This window comes from Lepus europaeus, chromosome 14 (genome assembly GCF_033115175.1).
Source record: "Lepus europaeus isolate LE1 chromosome 14, mLepTim1.pri, whole genome shotgun sequence".
Classification (NCBI taxonomy): Eukaryota; Metazoa; Chordata; class Mammalia; order Lagomorpha; family Leporidae; genus Lepus; species Lepus europaeus.
In genome coordinates, this window is record NC_084840.1 from 50,819,138 (window position 1) to 50,841,088 (window position 21,951).

General features: G+C 40.5%; 1 protein-coding gene across 1 annotated transcript in view; it reads left to right on the forward strand.

The window, feature by feature from the left end:
• The window catches only part of DISC1 (DISC1 scaffold protein), a 323,271-nt gene extending 309,752 nt beyond the window's left edge, over positions 1–13,519 (forward strand). The window contains exons 12-13 of the mRNA XM_062210776.1: positions 3,741–3,858; positions 13,380–13,519. Coding sequence (XP_062066760.1) covers positions 3,741–3,858; positions 13,380–13,519 — 258 coding nt within the window. The remainder of the gene's footprint in view (positions 1–3,740; positions 3,859–13,379) is intronic.
• The last annotated feature ends 8,432 nt before the right edge of the window (positions 13,520–21,951 follow it).

Sequence of the window (21,951 nt, forward strand, 5' to 3'; positions counted from 1 at the left end):
TTCCTATTTCCCAAATTTTAATGCTAATTTCTTCCCTTGATTAAAGTCTTATGTATTTATTTTGAATTTAGGAGTATGTGATGGACATTTTCCCATGATTATTACAAAGGCTTAATAAGAATTATTCCAATTTAAATATGTAAGTTATTTTGTTTTGATGGATTCCTGGAAGTGGAATTATTGGGTCATAGGATATGACATACTGAAAGTGCTTGCTATCTGTTCTGAAATTGCTTTCCAGAATCTACACCATCACAATCAATTTGCTTAATGTTAAAAAGAAAACCTTCAGGAGTTATATTTTGGAGGGAAAATGTAAAGCCATACTTTAAATTTATTTATTCAGCTTTGATTTCATCTTTGTTGCAGTCCAACAATGAAGATTGAATCATTTTACTTTATTTAAGGGTGTTTTGCATTCCTTGGTTTCCTGTTCAGATTCTACATTTTTTCTCTTTAAATGTGTTCTCAGTTGTGTAGATTCTCCTGCTAACACTGTATTTTTCTTCTTCGTGCATGACTTGTGGTTTTGTCACTGTCAATCACTTTTCTCCAGATGTTCCTTTTCTTAGTGTCTCGTTTATTTCATGCATGACTGTGGTGTTCATCCTTGCCCATTGTCTCTACTTTTGTGTAATTTATCTATTTTTAGTTCCACCCTTTGAATGATAATATTATTACTTTCAGGATCAGTAAAATATACATGTATCTGTGATTTTTATGTGTTTGTTGACTTCTCAACATTGCGTCAATTTTGAGCAAGCCTTCATGAATGTTTCACATTAAAGCTTGTTTAATTGTATCCATATGTCCTCAAAATTGTGTATTATTGTCACTAGATTTCTTTTGTATATACATTTACTCACAATGTACTAGATTTCTCCAATATTTATGACATTTGTTTTCAGTTCCCATTAAAATTGATTTATTCTAATACAGTTGAACATTTGGGATATAAACTTTAAAGCATTCTATAGTTAATATAGTTGATGTCAGATTACATATCTGGATTTAATTGTTATTCATTGACTCTGATTATAGTATTATATAAGGCTTCATTTCTAAGGGCTTTTGAGCATTTTGTTATTGTTGGCTATTAATCATAGATTTTATAGTAACCCTGCAATTAAATTTAATACATGTTTCAATATTTTTCCTTATGTAAAATACTTTTAGCATATTTTCTAAGCTTTTAACTATCAGTTGGGGAAATACTACCCATACCTTTCATTGTTGTTTTTTTTTTAAGATTTATTTGTTTATTTGAAAGCAGAAGTATGGAGAGAGAGAGAAGGAGAGTCAGAGAGAGAGAAAGAGAGATCTTCCATCCATTGGTTCACTCCCCATGGCCACAATGGCCGGGGCTGGGCCAGGCAGAAACCAGAAGCCAGGAGCTTCATCCAGGTCTCCCACGTGGTTGGCAAGGGCACAAGCACTTGGGTCATCTTCTGCCGATTTTCCTTGGCCGTTAGAAGGGATTTGGATCAGAGGTGGAGCAGCTGAAACACAAACCAGTGCCCATATGGGATGGCAGCACTGCAGGTGGCAGCTTTACCCACAATGCTGGCCCCTCGTTAAATTTTAATTATGAGGTCATGTCTCCATTTTTCCCCTTTACTGTACACTTCACTCTTTTCCTTTCTAATTCGCCTGTTCTCCATTTTCACGAGTCTATGACCCTGGGATGAATGACTAACAAATGGCCTTTGCCTGCGAGGGGTTTCCAGTCGCTGCAGAGGACATAGCATTACACGTGGTGATTGTCATTTGGGGGCCCCCGGGGAAAAGGTGGTTCTCAGAGAGGAGCAGAGGAGAGAACACAGGCACAGAATGGGTAAGGGAAGGCTGTGAGGCTTGCCCAGCTGGTAAAGCTTAGGTTGTATTTCAGAGACAAGGGAGGATACCACTGATGGGGGAGCCTGTGCCGGGGTGTACATGGCCAGAGTCTAGACTGCTCAGTGCAGCTGTCTGCAGGATAGTCACTTGAGGAGGATGTGTGTGGAAATCAAGTCTGAAGGAGAAACATGAGTAGAGAAGGGCGCTTCAGTACTCAACTGTTGATTCACCAAAGTAATATGTGCCTGCCATGGGCCAGGTGCTGTGCTAGGAGCTGTGGACACAGCAATAGGGAAAAACGACATCACCCTGGCTCCTCTGAAGCTCGCATTCCAGTGCTTGGGGATGGTAGCAATGGTTGCAGAAATAATGCCTACTTCCCTGTACTTAGTCTCCAAAGAGTCTAGCTTTCAGGGACTGTGGCCAGTATATAGATAAATGTTTGATGTCCTCTTAGATTCTCATGTCCTTTAGGAATATCCCCTGTTCTTACAATTCAGCCTGCTTTCTCCATTGATATCTCCACAGATTTTGAGATTAATTTGTTAAGGTTATTTGATAATATTATTTTTGTTAATTGTATTAATATAAAGAGAACAGATTTCTTGTATTTCATAGGCACAGTTCTAAGAAGATAACTTTATTTCCCTCCCTTCCCCATCCCTCCCTCACTCCTCTCCTTCCTTCCTTTTTACTTGTTTTTTTTTAATTTTTTAAAAAACAGAATTTCAATCCAGTCTATAATAACAGACTTAAAGTATCACTAAACATAATGTTCAACAAGTAAAAAATATAAGGATCACAGTTCTACAGGAGTATAAACAACAGTTAAAAACAATAATCAAGTAACAAAATGTCCATTGTGTTCCTATGCATTTTTTGTATTCTATATATTAAGTTCCGTATCAGAGAAAACATATGATATTTTTCTTTTTGGGACTGGCTTGTTTCAATAAGCATAATAGTTTCTAGTTGCATCCATTTTTTTTTTTTTTGCAAAGGACAGGATTTTATTCATTTTTATGGTTAGTGACATTCCATAGGGTATATAGACCACATTTTCTTTATCCAGTCATCAGTTGATGGAAATCTGGGTTGTATCTTAGCTATTGTGAATTGAGCTGCAATAAACATGAGGGTACAGATAACTTATTCATATGCAGGTTTCATTTCATTCTGGTAAATTCCCAGGAGTAGGATGGCTGAGTCATATGATAGATCTATTTTTGGATTTCCGAGGAATTGCCATACAGTCTTCCATAATGGTTGTACTAGTTTATACTCCCACAACAGGGTATTAGGGTAACTTTTTCTCTACATCCTCACCAGCATTCATTTTTTTTTTTTTTTTTGATACTCTAACTGGGGTGAGGTGAAACCTCATTATAGTTTTGCTTTGCATTTCCCTGATGGCTAGTGATCCTGAGCATTTTTTCATGTGTCTGTTGGACATTTGTATTTTATCCTTTGAAAAATGCCTGTTCATGCTCTTTTCCTATTTCTTAAGTATATGGTTGCTGAATTTCTTGAGCTCTTAATAGATCCTGGATATTAATTCTTTATGTGGTGATTTTGCCCATGGATGCAGCTATAAGATTCTTGCTTCCACCTTGGTAAATTCCAATTTGAGAGTTGACATGTTGAAAGCAGCACTTTGAATTGACCAGATACAGGAGGTAACCTGTGGAGCTATGTAGAGCCAGCTCATGATTTGGTAATGACTTGGAATCAGTTCATGTCTTCCCAAGAATGATCTCCAGGGAAGACAAAGGCTCTCGCCTGATTCAGATTAAGGGGCAGAAGCAGGAGGAGCTTCTCTGGGAAGTCTTCCCCTTGTGTACTCTGTTCATGGCCTTAAAAAAATCCACAGATTACATGTAATCTTTTTCTCTGTCTCTCACCAGGAATCTTACATCGTTTCTGCAGAACTTGAAGAAAAATGTGAAGCCATAGGCAAGAAGTTACTGTACTTAGAAGATCAACTTCACACTGCCATCTACAGTCATGATGAGGATCTCATTCATATCCTTTTCATCTTATAGAAGCACCTGCAAGGTTATTTTGTAAAAGAAAGACGTTTACAAATCAATGATTTTTCCATGACTCAGCAGATGGAAACAAATAGATGCTGCTGTTACTTATAGTACAACCCAACTTGAATTATACAGTGCTTTCCCTCTGGTTGTTGGGAAGCAATTCAGTATGTCTTATTATTAAACCTGACCACTAAAAATTAGCCACAAAGTTCATGTATATATACAATGATACCTAAGCAAAATGCAAGTTTTCAGTAGATATACAAAGCATGTGGCTGGTTCGATTTTCTATGGGCTTTATCTATACCAGGCAACCCAAATCCAACCTTGAATCACTTTATCATTCAGTACTTCCATGTAAGGGCCAGTGGAATATCAAAACTAACAGCACCTTGATCATTGTTTTCCATTTCTAACCATGTACACGAGAGTTGGGTTCAATCTACTCCTTTCTGATTCCTAATGATAGGATTTTCTTATCAGAAAACATCCACAAATACTTACATCAAAACTCACTGCCAGTGTGCAAGATGGCCTGAGAATACACTGGCTTAGGAAGGCATCCATACAAAGCTCGTCATCCTGTTTTGATCTGTGTCTGTAGTTTTTGAGAGTAGATAGGTAGGTACACAGAAGGTTGAAGGGATTTGCAGCCCCATCTGGATATTTTCAGTTGCTCAATCAAAAGTTGACTTTTTCTGGGTAAAAAAAAAAAAAAAACCTCTTTCCTGTTCATTCATTATTTGTATTTGGTAGCATGATTTTTACTAAACATGTTAGTAGGAAAGGTAACTATTTTGGACTTTGCTTTCATTGCTGTCTTAATTTAGAATTCCAGTTCTTATACTCTCGTGTGTGTGCGTGTGTTTGTGTGTGTGTGTGTGTGTAAGTACCTTGAAATGGAGAAGGATTAATAATCTTGGTCACAAGTATTCAGGAACATAGTTTAATGATGTATTCTAAATTATAATTCCTTCCTTGTTGTAACTCTAAACCTTTGACCTTACTTTTTAAACTTAGCAGGTCTCTTCCTCTCTTTTGCTGTAACTGTGCCTTTCAAGGCAATAAAATAAATCTTTAAATAAATAAATAGGAGCAGTGTCATGGCACAGTGGGTTAAGCCACTGCCTGCAATGCCAGAATCACATATGAGTACCACTTTGAGTCCCAGCTGCTCTGCTTCTGATCCAGCTCCATGTAGATGCACATGGAAGGCAGCAGAAGATGTCCCAAGTCCTTGGGCCCCTGCCACACACGTGGAAGATCATTATTAAGTTCCTCTCTCTCTCTCCCTCCCTTCCTCCCTCCCTCTCTCTCTCCTTCTCCCTATTTCTATAACTGCCTTTCAAGTAAATAAAATAAATCTTTTAAAAAGAATTTTTAAAATAAGCTTAGCAGAATATTTCCCCAAATTAATCATCAATTATTTTTCACATTGCTCAAGGTAGAAAATTTTAAAAGCAACCATTCTTTTCTTCATAAGTTCTGGCCTCTTATGAAACTACTATGTAAGCTGTTAATAGAAAATTTCCCCTAAGAAGCATTAGAAGAAGCTTGTCACTTTTGTTGATTCTGTGTCCCGGGGGTCACACATATTTGGGTACTTCTCAAGGGGCCTGGCATCCAGCAAGTGACCATCCTTAGCTGGGCACATGACAGCAACCCACCATGAAGAGCCAAGGCTTGTGGAAGAGTTCCCAGTCTGCAGCCCCCCAAGTGGGATGGGTTCTGAGTATGATGTGCTTCAGGCCTCTGTGGGACCAGGTAGCTGTTTGGGAGCTGCAGTCTGGTTCCGTGTTGGTTTCTTGTTTTGACATTTCCTAGCTTGGTGTCATTCTAGGGAATTGGGTCTTCCCCACTAGGGCTGGGGAGACAGTAGAGGAGACTGAGAAGGAGCCCAGCAGTGTTAAAAAAGATCCATTTAAGTTTTCCACAGTCAATCCAAGCCAGATCCAGAAGCAGCAGCAGCGTAAGCAAATGATAAAGCCTGTTCAACATCATGATCTCGTGTGTAACATTGAGATCACGACACATACCTTTTAGGTTTTTATGGGGATTAAACAAGACTGAATTCACCATGTATGTTTAACATAGTCCTTACCTATTGTGAGTGCTTGGTTTTAGATAGAAAACTATGTTGTCCAAGTCCATTTGTCTTATAGTTCTTAGCATCTTTGTCACAAGCTGAAACAATGTCCCATTTTTACCTAAAAGATTTCAAGGGGGCTGACTCATCTGTTTTGTAATAGAATCAATGAGTTACCACCAGTGGCTTATATTAAAAGTCATTTCATTATAATAAACTACTGTAAATAGATAGGAATCACTATTCTTACTTGACAGTTGATAAAACTAAACCTTAGAAATTACTTGGCTGCTCCAACGTCATTTCTAACAAGAGCAAGACCATCCAGCTACAAGCCCTATCCATGGCACTATGTGGCCCATCCAGAGGCAGATGTCCCTGTAAGTTAATGGACAGGTCTCTTCCATGGAATATATATACAGTTACTTAAAATTTTTGAACTGTAATACAAGTATTTTGTTGAAGATATGTTTTCTGTGAATTATGCTGATCCCTGCTGAGGTGGAGAAATATCAAATTGGCATCAGGAAGCACTGGTTTAGGTACTGAAGTCAGTCTCTCCCTCTACAAAAACAAAATCCACCCCATAAGATGGAATTCCACACCGACTTTTCTCTGAAGCCCAGGCTTGCTGTGTCACTGATTCAGAGTCAATACATAGAAGGTATCTTTGAACTCATACAAAGGGGCACTTCGATTTAAGAGGAACATTGTGCCCTAAGATGGATGTATTTACAAGGCTCTGTGGAGCCTGCCCTACACAAACAAAAGCTGTTGTTTCAAATTAGAACTAATCTAGAGATTCACAGAGTAATCCTGCAGCCAAACACTGACTGGTTTGTATTTTCATTTTTGATCAAAGACACAATTCTGAATGCCATTGAAAGAAACAGCTTGCTGCCAACAATACGGAAGGATCGCACAGCGAGTGCAAAATCTGATTGGATTCCATTAAGTGTGCTGCCAGCACCTACTGTGCGTATGAGACTGAGTGCATGTCATTAATCTAAGTCCACATTGGAACATGATTAATGAAAGCCCATAGCATACTCCCATGTCTGGAAGATTCAGACCCTGGATACTGTGATGTTCATTCCTCCTGTGGAAGGCTCTGAGCTTTGCCAGAACTCTTGAGAATGTAGCATCAGTAGACAGGCGGGTTAGTGATTGGTAACGAGGTCAAGTTTCCAAACCGGTACTTGTGGCGTCCTCACTTCATACTAGAACTACAGGCATTCTACTGGGAGTCCCTTATTTTTATAAAGAATATAGTGATTGACAAATCCAAAGAGGGGGGAAAAGCAGGCCATGTCTCTTCATCATCCTGACAGGCTCACTAAATGACATGTTGCATGACCAAACCCGCCAGCTACCATGGCACTGAATGTCGGAGAATTCTGCACCATTAATTGGGAGAGCTGGCGGCATGGAGGAGGCTCCCACCCAGAGTCTGAGAAGAGGACAGGAGGTGCGACTTCGCAGCCAGGCAAGCCAGAATTTCCAGGAGCTAACATTAGTCTGACTCCCTCGTGCAATTTCACAGTCATTTTGGGTCCTAATTAGCAACTAAACTTTGGAAAAAGTATTTGATTCTAAGTAATGGCTCCTTGGTGTTCAAAAGGCTTCAACTGTAAACCTTCTAAGTTAGGTGGATTTCTTGAGCAAGAATTTTCTCATTTGATTCCCTCCTTCAATTTCTGCAACACACTTTCAAAGGCAAAGAAGCACACCTGGGCTGTACATACTTTTGGCGGGTGTAAAAGCCCCCAGGGCGGCTCAGCCTGGCTCTGAGTCATAGACGAGATGGGGACAGGATGATTCTATTTGCGGTAGTATTTACATCCATGTCCAGGAAAGCCCTTATGGAATTCCATTCTCTCTGCTTATTTGGAATGCATCATGCCCAATTGATTAGCTTTGGTGGTGCTTGATGGCATGTGAATATTCTTAACTACATCCAGACTCATGCACGAGACCACAGCCCCTTAAACACCCCTGTGTGGTTCAACGTTCACATTTTCAGCTTGAACAAAGGTAACAAGAGTTTGGGGGGGATTTCCCTACCTCCTTGGAAATGTTTTCCACTCCTAGAGCTGACCAGCTGGAAGAGAGACTAGAAGGATGGTGGGCTACATTCACATATTATATAGATAAGAAAATCAGGGGCCAGCACTATGACTCACTTGGTTAGTCCTGCGCCGGCATCTCATATGGGCTCCTCTTCCAGTTCAGCTCTCTGCTGTGGCCCAGGAGGGCAGTGGAGGATGGCCCAGGTGCTTGGACCCCTGCACCCACATGGGAGAACAGGAAGAAGCACCTGGCTCCTGGCTTCGGGTTGGCGCAGCACCGGCCGTAGTGGCCATTTAGGGGAGTGAACCAACAGAAGGAAGACCTTTCTTTCTGTCTCTCCCTCTCACTGTCTATAACTCTACCTGACAAATAAAAAAGAAAAGAAAAGGAAATCGACTGCCCAGGAAGCTGCTATTTAAAGCATGGGTGTGCTGGACTGATGCAGGTGTAGTGGCCACAGTGGTTCTCTTTGGCTTGCACCTGGACTTTTTAGTGGGAAAAGGAAGATTTAAGCCACAGTGGATGGAGAGCTGGGGCTTTCCAAACAACATGGTCATAGCACACAGTAGACAACACAAAGAGCTCCCCAGCATAAGCATCCAATCCTTTGAGACAGGTCTTGGCGGGGGGGGCAAGACCTTCTTTTTGCTCATGAGTGATTGTGATCCTTCCCTCTGGCTTATTCGTGAAAATAAATTTCCCATACTATAGGCCATGGTGGCTAAAAACAAACAGATGCTGATAAGAAGAAGTAATGTAAATTGAGAAGCAGTCTAAAGGATGCACTGTTTTTTTAACCAAAGTCAGTTAGATAAACTGAAGATCTACTGTTGACTAAGCCATCAAAATGATCACTGGGAAACCCCACTGATGATGAAACACTCAACTATTTTCTTATAAAAATTGAAAGACTCCACTGAAAAAATTTTAGGATCTTTCACACATGGCAGCCCTAAGTGAAACTATTGCCTTACCACTTTATTCATGGAAATCATGCTGCCTTACTCCTTTATTAACTGGAAACACAGACATTTCACCAGGTTATACATTTGCCTCATATGTAAGTAGTCTTCCCTAAAGCGTCAAAGAATGGGCTTAGAATTCACAGCTATTTAAAAGATGTTGGGATGTCAATCCCTGTGCCATTGTTATAATTAAAGTGCAAATTTTTCTGGATCCTATGGTTCCTTGGTGGCTTATTTGTTACAGAGCATCTTCACACTTATGCATTCAGGTTCCTAAGCCACAGACAACATAAGGCTCAGTCCACTTCTTGGACACTTGTTCTTGCTCTTAGATGTAGTAAGCACCTTTATTACAGATGCCTAAAACTCCAATACTTTTTACTTTATTTAGCACTTTTAAAAGGATTTTTGTATTTATTTGAAAGGTAGGTGGGTAGAGAGAGAGATAAAGAGCTCTTCCATATGCTGGTTCACTCCCCAAATACCCACAACAGCCAACGCTAGCCAGAAACTTCATCCTGGTCTCCCACGTGGGTGGCAAGTGCCCAGGTACTTGGGCTATCTCCCTGCTGCCTTCCCAGGTGCATTAGTAGGAGCTAGCTCAGAAACAGCGCAGCCAGGACTTGAGATGACACTCTGCTACAGAATGCAGCATCACAAGCTGCTCCTTAACCCACTCTGACACAGTGCCAGCCTCTATTCAGCATTTTGACACAAATAAAGGCCAAATATATAAATGGACTTTATTTGACTTATTGAATTAGAGAACAAAAAGTCTAATTCCACCCCTCCTCTACTTGATACTTAAGATCTCGGGTAGATATATCAAATGGGATAGTTTACTTTTCTCTAGTTCAGTGAGAAAATGTTGGAAAAATGTTTTAAAATATGTTTTAGGGTGAATATTTGACACATGGCTAAGACACCTGAGTTGCCTGCATCCCATACTGGAGGGCCTGGATTCAGGTTTTGGCTCTGCTCCAATTCCAGCTTTCTGCTAATGCACACCCTGGGAGGCAGCAGGTGATGATCCAAGTCACCAAGTTCCTGCCACTCAGTGAGCAACCAAATTCAGCTCCAGATTCCTGGCTTTAGCCTGTTCCAGGCCCAGCTGTTTTGTGTATTTGGGGAATGAACCAGTGGATGGAAGACTTCTCTCTTAGTCTATATATGTTGATCTGTGTCTGTTTCTCTTCTTTGAAATAAATTAAAATGAATAAAGTTGACAACTCACTATTTTTTAAGTCTTTAAAAAAAGAACATGTTTCAGCAGAAACTCTTAAGTGCAAATCTCTCACCCTGATCTCTCCCTGAACACCTGATTCACTGCTCTTTCTTATTCAGCTTTTCTTCCTGGCTGACAGGAAGTCATCTCCAACTTACTACATCCAAAAGCAAGTCCCTCATCTCCCCGAAGGAAAACACTCTGTCCCAGTCTACTTCCAAATAACCTGAAGATCTACTTTCAGGTCCTTTGCTCAGATCAAAAGTTATTCCATACAAATTATCCTGCAACTTACCTTCCTGTTTTTCTTCTCCACATTTTACTCTGGCTCTCTTCCATCGCAATGTATTCAAAATGTTTTAGAATTCCCACTTGGTAAGAAATCATACAGGGAGTCGGTTAGAGAGAGAGATTTTGTAAATAAAAACATGAGTTTAATTGTTAATACTTCAAAGTCTCATAAATGTTGTTTCTGGAATTTCTGACGCCTAGTCCTACTTAGAGCCTAAAGTATTTGTTATATTTCTTTTATTAGCAAATAAACTTTGGATCTCATGAAACACCAAATTTATTATACTCCCATAAGGAAAAATATTTCCTTTAACCCCAGTACTGTGAAAAAGATAGGTGATTCTGCATTTCATAAGTGGGACAATTAAGTACTAAATTATTTCCCCAGCTTCACTGGGGACTTGCATCCTCAAATACTACTTTTTGGATGTATTAATAGAGACTGTCTTGTGAGGGGCCAGTGTGTTAATTTAGTTATTCCATTATTGCATATTTTTTTCTTTTGTCAACTTCTCTCTCTCCTCTCCTCTCCTAATTTAAATTTGATTTATTTGAGAGGCATAGAAACAGAGAGAGAGAGAGACAGAGAAACAGAATCAGAGAGAGAGAGAGAGAGAGAGAGAGAACTATCTTCTGGCTTACTCTCCAAATGCCCATAACTGCTGAGCCTGGGCAAAGGGCTATCATTCATGGTCAAGGAACCATAATGATGGTCAGTGAACCGTATTTCGTGACTCTGAGTCTAGTCCAGTCTGCCCCTCTGTACCTGTGGTGGCCCCAGGACTTCTCCAGGAGTTTCCAATTTTGAGTATTCTGCCCTTTTTGCTGTCAGAAACTCAACCCAGGTCTTATGTAGATGACAAGGACCCAATTACCTGAGCCATTACCTGCTGCCTCCCAGGTTCCACATTAAAGGAAGCTTAAGTCAGGAACTGGTCAGGAATCAAACCCAAACATTCCAGTGTGTGGCTCAGGTATTCTAGCCATTAGGCTAAACATCTGCTCCTGTCTTTTATAAAATCTTTTCAGTTTTTTCTGCCAGTGCCAGAAGATTTAGGAGTTTTTTTTTTTTTTTTTTTTTTTTTTTAGAAGCATCATAATTTGGTTTAATTTCTCTCTCTAAACTCCTTTGTCATCATTTAACATGTTACAAATGGAGGCATGTAGTCCCATACTGCACATCAAAGGTAATTAAGTCTCAGGGGCTTGCCAGGATTTATAACTGCTTAAGCTGTGTGCTTGTTCTTTATAAATGTAGCTTAACTTTGTGATTAAATTGCATCCTGGTTTTTAGTCTGGGACCACTTATGCTTTTGCTTGTGTAAAGTTGTATGTGTTTTCACTAAAGATTAGCAAAGCTGTTCAAAGAGATGGAGGAAAACAAAGCATCTTTAAAAAGAATAAAAAGGTAAGTATTGGCTTTTTTCCTCCCTTGCACTTGCCCAGCCCACCATCATTCCCCTCAAGTTTGGGTGCAAGAAGTAAAATATCATAGTAAGCCTATGTAAATTACACAAATGTTGGATCTGGTGAAGCTGCAAGATGATGAAAAACTCTGCCCAGAGCTTTCCAGGAGGCTCAGCTTTCTGTTCAGAAGAGGTTCATTTGCATAATCCCCAGGATCCTCTGGAGTCTCTGTTCAAAAAAGAAAGGAAAAGCTTTCTTCATTCATAACCCAAGGGTGTCTCTTTTCCTTGACATTGCATTGACATTGTACCTGGGCAAAACAGCACTGCAGTGTAGATGGCCTAGAAGCACTCAGGTCTCTGCAAGCTGCCTTTCTGGATGCTTTCGCTGTCCTTCAGGTCTGACCTAGTCATCTTTGAGTGTTCTGATTTCATGTGAGGATTTAACCGTATTGAAGTGGTGTCCATGTATCTCCACTTTCTCCCTTCATCCCCATCAGATGAGGCTGAATTTGTTTGACCATCTCTCTCCCTATGTTTGTCCTAAAGTTGTTCTGCCTACAGGTACAAAGGAAAGGGCAGAAGGATCTATTTCTGGGCAGAGAAACCAGTGCCAGTTAAAAGTTCCCCTGCTTCAACACCAAAAAGAGAACCCATTTGTTAAGAGAATGAGAATCTTATCTGTTCCATATTACAATTTGCTAAGTTCTCTGTGGTTATTGTTTTCTCTGTGTAAGAAACAACTTTATGAGTTAGGACATTAAGAAATCATCAGTTTAAGGAAAAGCCAACCTCCAACCCACCAACCCAGAAAAGAAAAGCTCCCTGCATTCCATGAAATCTCGAGTAGCCTTACTAGTACCCAGGAGTATCCTAGCAAATGACAGCAAGTTAGGACCTAGAGAGGTTTTGAAGTCATTGTTTCATGAGAAAACTGAAGTTCAAAGTGGATTGCACACGCTGACAAAGCTAGTTAATGATGAACAGCACCACAGTTCATGACTCTGGGTCTAGTCCAATCTAACCCTCTGTACCTATGGTGGCCCCGGGTTTTCTCCGGGAGGTTCTGATTTTGAGTATTCTGCCTTCTCTGCTCTCATGGTACTGTATCTGACGGTTGTGCCACCCCAGGTTGAGGCTTAGCAGGAATCACAGTGTCTCACCACATATCATTGAGCATGGGTCAACCATCTGTCTCAATCGAAGGGCAGACTTCCTTTTCCGTTCTGAAACCCCACTTAAGAACGTTAATAACCTCGGGCCTCGTAGAAATTGCAATCATTCTTAAAAGGAGAAGTGTAAAATTTGTATTAATATTTAATTCCTACAATTTGGAAGAATTTGAAACTGCAATTAGATGACTGGGCCCATCTGCTTCCGGCAGGCTTGCTGGCGCACGCCAGCTCCCTGGGAGGCTGGGAGGGCATGGTCACCTTCCCACGTGCTCCTTAACCACATGCCCACAGTCTCTCAAGAGGCAGCTCCAGATGGTTAAGGAGACGCTGCAGGTCATGATCCTGCAGCTCCAGCCAGAAAAGGAGGCAAGAGAAAGAGAGGCTGCAGTTTCCTGCACGACAGCTGGTGTCCGGGAAGCACAGGCCTGAGACGAGGGGGTTGGGGAGGGAGGGGGCCACCACGTCATCAGTGCAAACTCAGGGGGCCACTGTGTATCCCCCCCAGCATAACTAATATGTCTGAATCAATTATGGAAATGTGGAGTCCAGCGGGCTCCCAGTGGTAAGGTGGTTCCCATTTATTCTCAGCGGGGGACCAGGGTGGGGGTGGTGGGTGTGATCCCGGAGTCTGTAAATTGGAATAAGGAGATGGGGGATGATGAGCTGAATTTCCTGTTAAATGTCATTCAGAGGTTCCTTTACCATGTCATTCATGAGAGCCCTACACAGGATTCGAAAATGTTTTCATTTCAGCCCCCAGAAAAGGAAAGTTGGGATCAATTCTGTTGGAGAAGCATCCTTTTTTCTGTACCATTTGCTTTGTGCTACAAGGAAAATGCTTTCTAATTCAAGCACCTGTAAAAAGGAAACCAAAATGAAAGACTCTGTTACCAAGCCTGTTACACTTTCCTACAGGTGCATGATCTAAATCAGCTAATGAGCTGGTGTCAGGAATTAACAGCTTTTCACCCCTCTCCTGGGAGTTACCATTGTCTCGGAAAAATTTATGTGAAGTGTCCAAACAGTATTTCTTTTAAGTAGCAGCCTCTCGGTGATGTGCAACCCTTCCATTTTCCATCTGTGGCAAGCACAGCATCAACAGAGAGCATCCATGAGAGTGTTTAGGTCAACGGGACATTCGGAAGTTCACCCAGAGTGAGGGAAGGAGAGGAGTGGGAGACGTGGATGGACCAGGAGCCATGTGAAGATATTTGGGCCTCTCTTTTCCTTCTCACTCTATTTTCCTCAGTACCAGGCAGATCATGGGCAAGGAGACCCTCAGTGAAGTACTAAGTAATGCAGTGTAGTACTCAATAAGGCAGTAGAATGCTCGGTAAGATAGTACAGTACTCAGTAGGAAAGCACAGAGCTCAGTAACAGTGGAGTACTGAGAAGCAGAGTGCAGTACTCAATTTAGCGGGACATCATGGGCCTATCGGTCCACTCCTTTGGCTCAGCTGGGACTGCTGTTGTGGCAGCTGCAAAGTAGGCTGGATACAGTCAGGCACTGAAGAAAGCAGCTCCTGAAATGCCCCACAAACAAAGGGGTCCCCGCTCCCATCAGATACATTTGGTAAGCACGCTGTATCCTAATCTCTGCCTGGAGAGCCACAGTGCACTCTAGCATATTAGTCTGTGAAAGCCTCTAAAGAAATCCACTTGATTTTGTCTCACCCTAAACTTCCCAAGTTCAATGGATTATATGTGATTTTTTTATGTAAATTTATTAGGGCCCACCAATCCCATGTTGTACAGCACTGCATTCTCTGGGAAATTCATATTGAAACACTGATTTCCATCACTTACATTTGTGTCTTAGAGACTAAACTCAAACCTTCGCAGAACTTTTTGTTCTGCAGAAACAAACAAGTTTCTTTGCAACAAACTTTTTGTGTTGACTTCAATAATCAACTGCCACAGTTTGGTAAGATTACTAGATTAAAAGATCTTCTTGGGCTTCTGTTCTTATTTTCATATAAACGAATAGTGATGTTCCTGCTTTCATGTTCCATGTCTCTATGGACATGGGACAACTCTTGCCATTTCCTAAAGTCACATTGTCATTTCCAGAAGGCATCTAGTACTTTGCTAAGTCTTCCACACCATGTAATACTCCTGTCCTCAGTCAAGGAGATTCACCTGTTTAAGCCAGCAATTGGCCAGGGTCCAAAGAATGAAGCGAAAGCATAATATGTGAATTTGCTGATTATATTTCCTACAGTTTTATGCTGAGCATTTTTGATAATGTTGTATGCGTTTTAGTAGTAACTGTGTTCCTGGATTTAGTTTCCAATGATGGACCAAATTCCAGAATTATTTGTAATTGTATATTAGTAACTGGTTGTGTAGCACTTGGAATCCTGGTCTCTATTAATTAATCTCAGTTAAGCAAAACTTGAGAAGAGTCAGGATTGAATATATTGCCAACAACATATATGCTTTCAGAAGCATCCCAGGCTCAAGACATCTTAGTCACTAAGTCAAGTGTTTTGTATTACTCAGACACCATTATAAAGTAATTCTGAGAAGTCATGATAGTTGCAAAAATTCTGAAAGCTAAAAACTGCTTGAATGTGCTCCAAATAAGGCTTGTTTGGTGCCTCCAGTGGATATAGCATATTCATTTCTTTGCTGACACTCCTGGCCAAACTTAAATATTGGGCCTGGTGAGTGATGCCTTGGGCACATGCTCTAACTCCTCTCTGGTCTTTACTTGGTCTTGGATTATTATCCAGGAACCCTGCTATAGGCAAGGATGTGTTCTCAGCCTCTGATTCTTCTCAGGACAAACTCACACTCTTCAGTCCCTTGACCTTGAAGACCCAAGACCATGTATCCCCAACAAGATGATAGATCAGGATTTTGTTTTTTGTCAAAGCAACATAAACATATCCAAGAAAGGTTAGGGCTAAAATATAAAAGTAATAGAACACTGGCCAGTACTATGGCATAGCAGGTAAGGTTGCCACCTGCAGTGCCAGCATCCCATATGGGCACCAGTTCGAGTACTGGCTGCTCCACTTCTGATCCAGCTCTCTGCTATGGCCTGGGAAACAATGGAAGGTGGCCCAAGTTCTTGGGCTTCTGCACCCACATGGGAGACCTGGAAGAAGCTCCTGGCTCCTGGCTTCAGATTGGCGCAGCTCCAGTCATTGCAGCCATCTGGGGAGTGAACCAGCAGATGGAAGACCTACCTCTCTCTCTCTCTCTCTCTCTCTCTCTCTCTCTCTCTCTCTCTCTCTCTGCCTCACCTTCTCTCTGTGTGTAACTCTGACTTTCAAGTAAATAAATAAATCTTTTTTAAAAAAATTAATAGAACAAACAGTAATAAAAGTTGGTGCTGTCGTGGAGACAACCAAGACCCAAGCAAAAGTGCATATTGAAAATGGTGCCTTGAATTCTGATTTCACTGTTCATGGTATGTGAGAATCAGTGAAATTCTACACTGTCCACCTTTGCCAGGATGCTGGCCTTCAAATGGTCACCTGTTTCTCTTCCAGAATCCTGAGTTAGAGCATGTTCTCCATCAGTGAAAGTCCCAGTGCCTTCCAACTTCTGAAATTTCAAGAATGAATTAACCCTTCATCAAGTCAAATTAGGGTTCTCCACCATAGACACAAGTATGGACAGTACAGCTGTGATTTCCCGTAGACCTCATCTCTGTAGATCTCGTCTGTGATGATGTCTGCAATCGCCACAGCAAGGTCGATGTTTGTAAGTGACACGACTGAGCCTGAGGAAGACATAATTCTTTCTCAAGACATAGAGCGTGGGGTGAAGTGAGAGTAAACCTCACAGTCAGAGACAGGCAGCAAGCTCTTAACTAATGCTCTTCCTAAAGTGCCTTCAATGTCTTTTTGGGACTGTGAGCATGGATCTTACCTGTTTGCCTGGTTAAGAACACCTAGACTCCTTAGGGACCTCTCCTGGAGAGTTACAAAAACTGAGCCAAAAGCAAACCAGGTTTCCCACATCCCCCAGGTGAGCCCCACTGTGAAGCCTAGGCTCAGGCAGGCTTCAAGAAACCTACCCACCATACCACCATCCTAACCTGAACATTCCCCATCTACCCAAAAGCATCCTAGGAACAACACTCACAGTCCAACACTGGGCAGATTTTACAGGAGGTCCCCATTCAACTGATGTTTCTCAGAAAGCAGTCAATTCTGTACTGCGGAGAGGAACAGCCATGCACTCATTGGTCAATGCCTTCTTATTTATGTAATTAAATATGTTTATTTTTAATATCCTCACTTTACCTAATCTTTGAATTTTATCATATAATTTATTACTTCATTAAGTTTATTTTTGTCACATGAATTTAAAACTGATATTCAAACAATGGTGCACCTTGAAGATTTTTTATCTTCTGGAGTATGGATGATAGAAAAACATATCGGGTTTATTCACCTCATTTTTTTGTTGCAGGATGATTAATTGTACCATTACTTATATCACACAAAATGTCACAAAACTATGCTTCAAAATTGTGTATATATTTACTTTCAGATATCAATAAATCAGAAAATCATGGAATTTTCTATTCCAGACTCCTTTATTGAGGAACTTGAAAATAGCATTACTACTCAAGTTGATAACAAGACAAGGGTCCCCACTAACACCACTGAAAATATTTTGCTGGAGATATTGGCCAATTTAGTTAGGCAAGAAGAATGTATAAGGCTCACAACTTGGAAATAGGAGATACAACTTTCATATGTACTAATGATGATGTCATTGTAAGCTAGAAAATCTAAGAAAATTAGCAGAAAAAATGTTTACACAGTTAACAGATTCAAATCAACAGCTTTTACAAATGCAAATGCTAATCAGAATATACAGTATAAAAGAAGACCCCACTTTCAACAGCAAGAAAAGCAGAGAGAAAGCAGCTGGGCATAAATTTCAATACGAATGTTGAATCTTTGCTGAAAGGAGGCTCAAGAAGGATGCCAGAGAAGAGTTGAATACACAAAAAGACATGGAGCTTTGGATGGGTAAGTCATCATTCATTGTCAAATCTCCATGAACTAATTTACAAATGTTTCCTGACCCTAACTGGGGCCTAGCTATCTGTATAGACACAAGATCCATTCTTTTCTCCATCCCTTCTAACAAAACCCTAGTTAGGTACAGAGATGATGGATATGCATTGAAGAATCAGATGGACATTTGCAGCCTTGTTGGTAAGAACAAAAATGGCAAACAACCTTATGTTTATCAATAAGGGATTATTTAAATACACAACAACCACACTATGGGATATTTTTTAGTGCTACAATATCTTCATTTACATACATGCTCCTATTTGAGAACTGTCACAGGAAAGTGATCCCAGTGACTATCTTAGTCCATTTTTTGCTGTATAACAGAATGCCCGAGACTGAGTAATATATGAAGAACGAAAATGTATTCCTCAAAGTTCTTGAGGCTGAAAAGTCCAACGCCAAGGTGCCAGCATCTGGTGAAGACTTTCTTGCTGTATTATCCCATAGAAGAAGGCAAGGGCCAAGAAAGTGTGAAAGAGCAGGAGAGCAAGAGGGAGCCAAATTTGCTTTTATAATAGGCTCACTCTCACAATGACTAACCAACTCTTAAAATAACCAGTACACTCCTGTGATTACATGAATCCATTATTCAGGGCACAGGCCTCCTGACCCAGTCACCTCTTATTAGGCCCCACCTCCCAGTGTCATTGCATTGGGGATTAAGTCTCCAATACTTGAGCTTTGAGGAATACATTCAAGCCATAGCTGGGACTTATAATAATGGGCAAGAAATTTCCTTTTTGTATTTACAGTTTTTCTTTTAGAAGATTGCTATTAAGTGCATACCTATTCAAAAAATAAAACCATTCCTTTAAGAAAAAAAAAAAAACACAATGTGGACAACGAGTATGGGTCCCTTGGGTAGGGCAGGATGCAGAGGCTACACAGGTCTTCTTTGTATTGATGTAAGATTCATCCTCTCATCCACTGTATGTCCAGAATTGTGCAAGGGAATATCCCAGTTATTGATGATACAAGACAGATATGATTTAATATGACCGAATGATTTGGAAGTCTGATAATTTTCATTTCATTTTATTTTATTTTTTGACAGGCAGAGTGGACAGTGAGAGAGAGAGAGACAGAGAGAAAGGTCTTCCTTTGCCGTTGGTTCACCCTCCAATGGCTGCTGCGGCCAGCGCATCGCACTGATCCGAAGCCAGGAGCCAGGTGCTTCTCCTGGTCTCCCATGGGGTGCAGGGCCCAAGCACTTGGGCCATCCTCCACTGCACTCCCTGGCCACAGCAGAGAGCTGGCCTGGAAGAGGGGCAACCAGGACAGAATCTGGTACCCCGACTGGGACTAGAATCCTGTGTGCTGGCGCCGCAAGGCGGAGGATTAGCCTATTGAGCCACGGTGGCGCCAGCCTTCATTTTACTTTAAATCATTAACTTATGTAATGAGTATTGAGTATGTATTGAGAAGAAGAAAGAGACAGAAGGCAAGCAAGAATTTCCATCTGCTGATTCACTCCTCCAAATATCTGCAACAGAAAGCCAGGAGCCAGGAACCAAGAACTGAATTGAGGTCTCCCACGTGGGTGGCAGAAATCCTTTCACTTGAGTTGTCACCACCACCTCAGAGGTTTGCTTTGCAAAAAGCTGGATTCAGGAACAAGAAGTAAGTATTAAACCCATGAATTCTGATATGGGACCAAACACTCAACCTCATTATCATCTTAAAGGCAAGAGATCCAGTTTCCCCAGCACCATTTGTTAAAGAAGCTGTCCTTGCTCCAGGGGTTACTTTTAGCTGCTTTGTCAGAGATAAATTGGTTGTAGATGCCTGGATTGATCTCTGGAGTTTCTATTCTGTTCTATCCTATTGGGCTACCCGGTCTGTTTTTGTGTCAGTACTAAGCTGCTTTGATTATAACTGCCTGTAGTATGTCTTGAAATCAGTTATTGTGATGCCTCTGGCTATGTTTTTGTTGTATAAGATCGCTATTTGGGGTCTCTTGTGTTTCTAGGTGAATTTTAGCATTATTTTTGTGTATATCTACAAAGAATGTCATTGGTATTTTGATTGGAATATCATTGAATATGTAAATTGCTTTTGGTAGTATGGACATTTTGATGATGTTGCTTCTTCCAATCCATGAACATGGAAGATTTTTCCAGTTTTTAATGTCTTCTTCTATTTCTTTCTTCAGTGTTTTGTAATTGTCATCGTAGAGATCATTGACATCCTTAGTTAAATTTATTCCAAGGTATTTAATTCTTTTTGGAGCTATTGTGAATGGAACTAATCTTAAAAGTTCTTTCTCAGCCATAGCATTGTCTGTGTATACAAAGAGTATTGATTTTTCCCTGACCTGAGGTAACAGAGTACCTAAAATGTAATGTATTGGCGTGAAATGGACATTTTTGCAATTTAATGATCATTTATAGCCCTTGCCCCTTCAGTTGAGGATCCATGTTTTTTTTTTTTTTATTGAACTCTTTTACTTAGTGTAGGATTAACTATATGATCATTAAGTAAACTAAAAATAAATCTTTGTAAAAATTAAGAGTGGGAATGCGAAAGGGAGAAGGAAGAAGGGTTGGAGTGTGGGCCGGGAGAAGGTGGGGGGAAGTATCTATGTTCCTAAATCTGTATTTATGAAGTACATAAAACTTGTATAACCTAAATAAAATTTTTAGAAAAGGCAAGAGGTGAATTTTGTATTCATTCTTTCTTGAACAATTATGTCTTGTGGTTTAGTACTAAATATTTGGCACTCAGGAAACCTAGCTCTTGTTTCCTGAGTTAGAGAATTCAGTCAGGCCTCCTTCTTCAAATACTGGGCCAAAAAGACTCACAAGTTGATAGTGTTGTGCATGGAGAGTTGGAAAATATGTCACATTCTGTATTTCATTGTCCCTTAGGAGCTGTTCATGTAATCAGTGTTTTATTCAATTTTAGGAATGCTTTTACATGTACATGTTGCATACACTTTCCACTGTAGAAAAGAAGTTGAAATAGAAGTTCTAACATAAGAGAAGTTATAACCAACATGATGGATGACCCAGAAAATAGTTTGACTTTCCTCATTATTACTACAGAGCAAAACAACTTTTCAAATCCATTAGAACCAAAGTCTTCATTGCAAGAGTAAAACCTCTTCCCGTTATCTACTCATTCACTCAAGAAACATCTTTTGAGGAGTGGATATTTGATGCGGTGGCCAAGGATGCTACTTGAGTTGCCCATATCTGATATTAGAGTATCTAGGGTCAACTCCCTACTCAGTTCCAACTTCTGGGTTCCTGCTAATCAGTACCCAGGAAGATAGCAGGTGATGGCTCAAGTACTTGGGTCCCTATCTACCACCTATATGGGAGACCTGGATTGAGTTCCCAGCTCCCAGGCATTTGGGGGAGTGACCTAGGTTTTTGGAGGGAAGGCATCTCTGTCTAATTCTCTCCCCCTCCTTAAAATAAATCAACTTTAAAATAAACATTTATTAAACTATTATAAAAGTTGTTCTTTCCAAAGATGAATGAATTTATGATCAAACAGGTTTAAATACTTAGTGAAAAATATTGAAATAATGAAATATTTGAGTGTCAATAGAAATAAAACTCTTAGTATCAAATCTACATAATAGATCATTAACATCCCCCCATCCATACACACACACACAGACACACACACACAGAGCAGGTCAGTTGATGTTGAGCAGTGGTTATTTATGATTTCTTGTTTCCTATATGATTTTTATTCATAACCAGAAAATTTAATAAGAATTATGGTACAGCTAGTTCACCTATTATATAACAGAGTGCCTGGGATCAAGCCCCACCTCTGCCTTAGATCCAGCTTCCAGCTAAT